Source organism: Diuraphis noxia, unplaced genomic scaffold (genome assembly GCF_037042655.1).
Source record: "Diuraphis noxia isolate RWA-SAM2 unplaced genomic scaffold, SU_Dnox_SAM2 contig0001, whole genome shotgun sequence".
Classification (NCBI taxonomy): Eukaryota; Metazoa; Arthropoda; class Insecta; order Hemiptera; family Aphididae; genus Diuraphis; species Diuraphis noxia.
In genome coordinates, this window is record NW_028301711.1 from 40,724,249 (window position 1) to 40,728,955 (window position 4,707).

At 28.7% G+C, this 4,707-nt stretch overlaps 1 protein-coding gene across 1 annotated transcript; it reads left to right on the forward strand.

Moving 5' to 3' along the window:
• Positions 1-215: 215 nt before the first annotated feature.
• On the forward strand, positions 216-3,697 carry LOC149060683 (uncharacterized). Its single transcript, XM_089215696.1, has one exon. The coding sequence runs from the start codon at positions 1,408-1,410 to the stop codon at positions 2,140-2,142; it is 735 nt and encodes a 244-aa protein (XP_089071822.1). The 5' UTR covers positions 216-1,407; the 3' UTR covers positions 2,143-3,697.
• The last annotated feature ends 1,010 nt before the right edge of the window (positions 3,698-4,707 follow it).

The following is a 4,707-nucleotide window of genomic DNA, read 5'->3' on the forward strand; positions in this document are numbered from 1 at the left end:
TTTCCATGATTATATTATATTTACACTATAAGAATACAAGTAAATCTCATTGTTTAAGTAGATATAGATATACAAATTAATATGTATTACCTATGTAATGGTAGGGAGGGACTAAGTACCCATATCACGATTGGGCATAAAACAATATTTTTACCTGGGTTTTGTACGTTTATAGGTACTTACACATTATTCCAAACCTCAAAAATCAACACAACTTTTGGGTAAATCATATTTTTATAATAATACCACGATTGGGACCCGACTTTTAAGACATTATAAAGACACAAACTGAGACATGTTCACATTGAGTGGATAAAGATATTTCTATATATATATATATATATGTTTACAGTCTAGACTCTAGATGACAAATACTAGATTCACAATATATTCGTAATTGAATATACTACGATAATAATAGTAGGTATAATAATCAAAATAATATGAATGATAATAATATTTAATTGGTATTTGGTTTGGAGATAAAGTATATCAAGTAATAAATGAGTATACCACTATTGTAGATCACGTTTGTAATATGATGTGTACCCAATAATTTATATTTATTTTTATAAATATATTTTAAGAGGACGTAGTAAGTACCTACTAACGTATATACTGTATAATATAGTCTCCAATTTACTTACGAATAGCGTGACATATTTTACGTCCAGAGTAATTTATTTACTCTGTCAATTTCAATATTTTAGTGAACTTACCTATTATAAAATCGAAATAGGTACCTAAGACTACTAAGACTATTGTTTTAGGTTCTCTTTTGACTTATTATAATATTAAGAAAAAGTATGAATGTATTAAAATATAAAAATAGTCCTTTTTGAGGATCTAAAAATTAGGGGCGGAACCGTTTCGGCCAAAATGAACCTTTCCCTTTTCGGCCAGTTCACTTTTCGGCCATTCTGAAATAACTGTTTTCGGCCAGTACACTATTTTGGTCACCAATTAACTTAACTTCACGTTTTTTTTTTTGTTAAACTATACCAATTTATATAATGATCATATAATATTATTAAGTTAAAAACGTAAAAATATAGTCACAGTTTTCATAATTTACAATTTACAATTCATCAATTGACACACACACACAAAAAAAAAAAAACTATAGGAACTTTTATTTTTTTTAATAACTGTCGCACATGCACACAATATATCCTCTACCTATATTAAGAGTGATTACTGATTATATTGGGGAATCCAACATATTATATACGTTGACGATCGATAAAAGTATAATAACTACCAACTATCTGGGCGTATAGAATATCTTTCATCGTTATCTTCGTTCTATAACACTAAACTTATATTAGCTTATATCATACCTCATAAGTGTACGTACGTACTAAGGTCTGCGGCGCGTTGTGTTTGTGTAATTTTTTTTTATACGTTATGTCAAAATTTATTGAAAGTAATCGTGGTAAACGTATGTTAGTGTTTGAAAATTATAAATTTTCTTTTGCAAATACAAAACTTGATGGAACAACGCGGTGGAAATGTGTAGTTCATGTTAAATTATACACTAATAAAAATGACGAGATTATAAATAATAATGATAATATAGAAAATGAAAATGATCATATGATACATCATAATCATAATCCATACGAAACAAAAATTATTGATCGTCAAATTATGAATACAAGTTGTAAAAGGAAGGCCACAGAAGACATATTTATTCGACCAAAAAAAATTATTTTCAAAGAAATTCAACAGAATAATTGTTCTGAATTTAATGAAACAGACATAAAGTGTTTGCGGAAAAATTTATATGAACATCGTCGGAAAACGCTCCCCATAACTCCCACTTCGATTCAAGAGGTACACGAAGCTTTGGAAAATCTAGACATAAAAACTATGAGCGGTGAGTCATTTTTAATATTAAACGATTCAGAAAAAGGTATAATTATATTTTCATGTCAAACAAATTTAACAATTATAAATGAAGTTGATACCATTTATATGGATGGAACTTTTAAATACTGTCCAAGATTTTTCTTGCAAATGTTTACTATTCATAGACTGAAGAATGGCCATTATATTCCTCTTATTTTTTGTTTACATACACATATACGCTTCGTTGCATTGTTAATAAAAATAATTTCCTATTTTCTCCAAAATATGTGACAGTTTATTTTGAGATATCAATACATAAAGCTATCGTAGAAATATGGCCAGACTCAAAAATTATCGGCTGTAGATTTCATCTAACCCAATCTTGGTTTCGTCAAGTCCAAAGCTTAGGATTGGTAAGTGAATGTAAAAATCATTTTTCAGATATTGGAAATTGGATAAAATATACTTTTGGACTGTTATTTTTGAACCCTGGAGATGTCGAAGATTGTTTTGTTGAAGATTTAATGTCAATATGTCCTGATGATGATAAATTAAATTCATAATGTGATTATTTAACGGACACTTATATTAGTGAAGAAAGTATATTTCCTCCTACTATTTGGGCATCAGGCTCTTCTGATTTAACTAGAACAACAAATGCATGCGAATCTTTCCACTCATATTTTAACCAATGTTTTTACAAAGACTCCCCTCCAATTATGTATTGGTTGAATATAATAAATGAAGTTCAAACAGAATCATATTATGTAAAAATACGAAGTGCTGATATTCCAAAATTCCCAAAAGACAGAAAAATTCGGAATCGTCAACATAAAAACCATACAAACATAATGAAATATAATAGAGGAGAAATTACACGACTCGAATTTATAAAACGCATGTGCCATAATTATAAAAAAAATTAATTTTTTTCTGTAAATTAATAATATAACGTATATTGTAAATTGTGATTAATGTTTTGTATGTATTTTTACTTAACTTAATACGTGATTTAAAAATTTTCAATTGTAAATAATTATGAAAATTGAAAATTATGAAAAAAAAGTTATGACTACCTATATTTTTACGTTTTTAACTTAATAATATTATATGATCATTATATAAATTGGTATAGTTTAACAGAAAAAAAAACGTGAAGTTAAGTAAATTGGTGACCAAAATAGTATACTGGCCGAAAACGGTCATACCAGAATGGCCGAAAAGGGAAAGGTTCATTTTGGCCGAAAAGTGTCCCGCCCAAAATTAGATGGTGATAATGCATGAGGGTACGATGACGTTCTTTTAAAAGGTTATGGATAAACTATTTAACTACACTTTAAGACAAAAAGATAATGTATACATTTATTAAAATGTAACTATTTAACTTTTTATTAAAAATTATAGTATTTAGTAAATGCAATAATCATTCATAAATCATAGTTGATAGGTGATAGGTATAAAAATTCTGAATTGTATTTTGGATAAATATAATTTATTAATGTAATCAGAAATAATTCAGTTAAGTACTGTCGTATACTGTAGACAGCTGATATTATAAATATAATGTTATTAAATATGTATATGGCGGGAATATTTTAATATTAAGAAAGGTCAGACCAATGAAGCAAAGTGTGCTGAGGTGACAATATTTTTTGCCTTTATAACATCGGCGTACGCGCAGACAAGGGCCAGGTTTACGCTGATTGTTTTCAGCGCGAGCATCCCTTACGAGCGTATGGCGATCGTCGTGTGAAACGACGGTCAAAATACAGGCTAAATATTATAAGTGTATTTTATTTTTGTATTGTTTTTAATCATTAATAAATGTGTTTCCAACCCTAAAAAATATATCTTTTGTTTGAATAGTCACACAATTCTGCCGTCAGAGTCGGTAAATTGTGTCCCCCCAAAAAAGTCATAGTTATATACTACGTAAATTGCGGCCCATGCACTTTTAAAATATACGTAAATTGCGTCCCGGGTATATTTGAAATGTACGTAAACTGCGGCCTGGGATATTCCGATTCCCGATCGGTTATACAATTTAAAGGTAATTAAGTATTAATCTTTGAATGATCGATTTAGATAATAATAATATGTTCACTAATATAATATATTACTAGCAGTCAGTGTGCATTTGATCGAAGACCTTATTTAATAACACATTTTTACTGTCACATTATTACTAATTGCTAAATGCTAATAATATATTTTTTAATTAAAAACAAAAGAAAAAACAGCAAAACCAATATTCTTAATCATACCAATATTAATTATATTGACAGCCCTAAGTCTGAAAAATGAGAAGGAAAATACTGATTTTAATATTATTGATAAAAAATATTTGAGTAGGTAATAAAAATTATACCCAGGCCGCAATTTACGTATATATAAAATATAGCCAGGCCGAAATTTACGTATGTGCAAAATATGCCCGGGCCGCAATTTACATAAAAAATTAAAAATGGGCCACAATTTACAGCGACCCTCTGCCGTGCCTCTTGAATCCGATCTGTAATCGGTTAATCGATATGGTCGTTGAGGATTTAGAAAGTCTAAGCAGTAAGATAGTGATATCGACTTCTTGAGAACCAAATTGTAACCGGTTAAATTATGGTATTTTGGTAACTCAAGTGTGAAAGGTGAAACTAATAATTTAACTTTAAAAGACTAAGAATTCTTTTAAAAAGCCACAAGGTATGGGGAATGATTGCTACATCTTTTTATTCTAATAAAATTGATACCTCTATTGAGGCTTGAATACAACTATATATTTTTAAACCAAACCTAAACTTGTGATAAAATATAGAATATAATATTATGATGCATGGGGTAGGTACCTATTTACTAAAACAT

What these genes read in the sequence shown, in the direction of transcription:
- LOC149060683 (XM_089215696.1), top strand. Translation starts at nt 1,408, where the DNA reads ATGTCAAAATTTATTGAAAGTAATCGTGGTAAACGTATGTTAGTGTTT.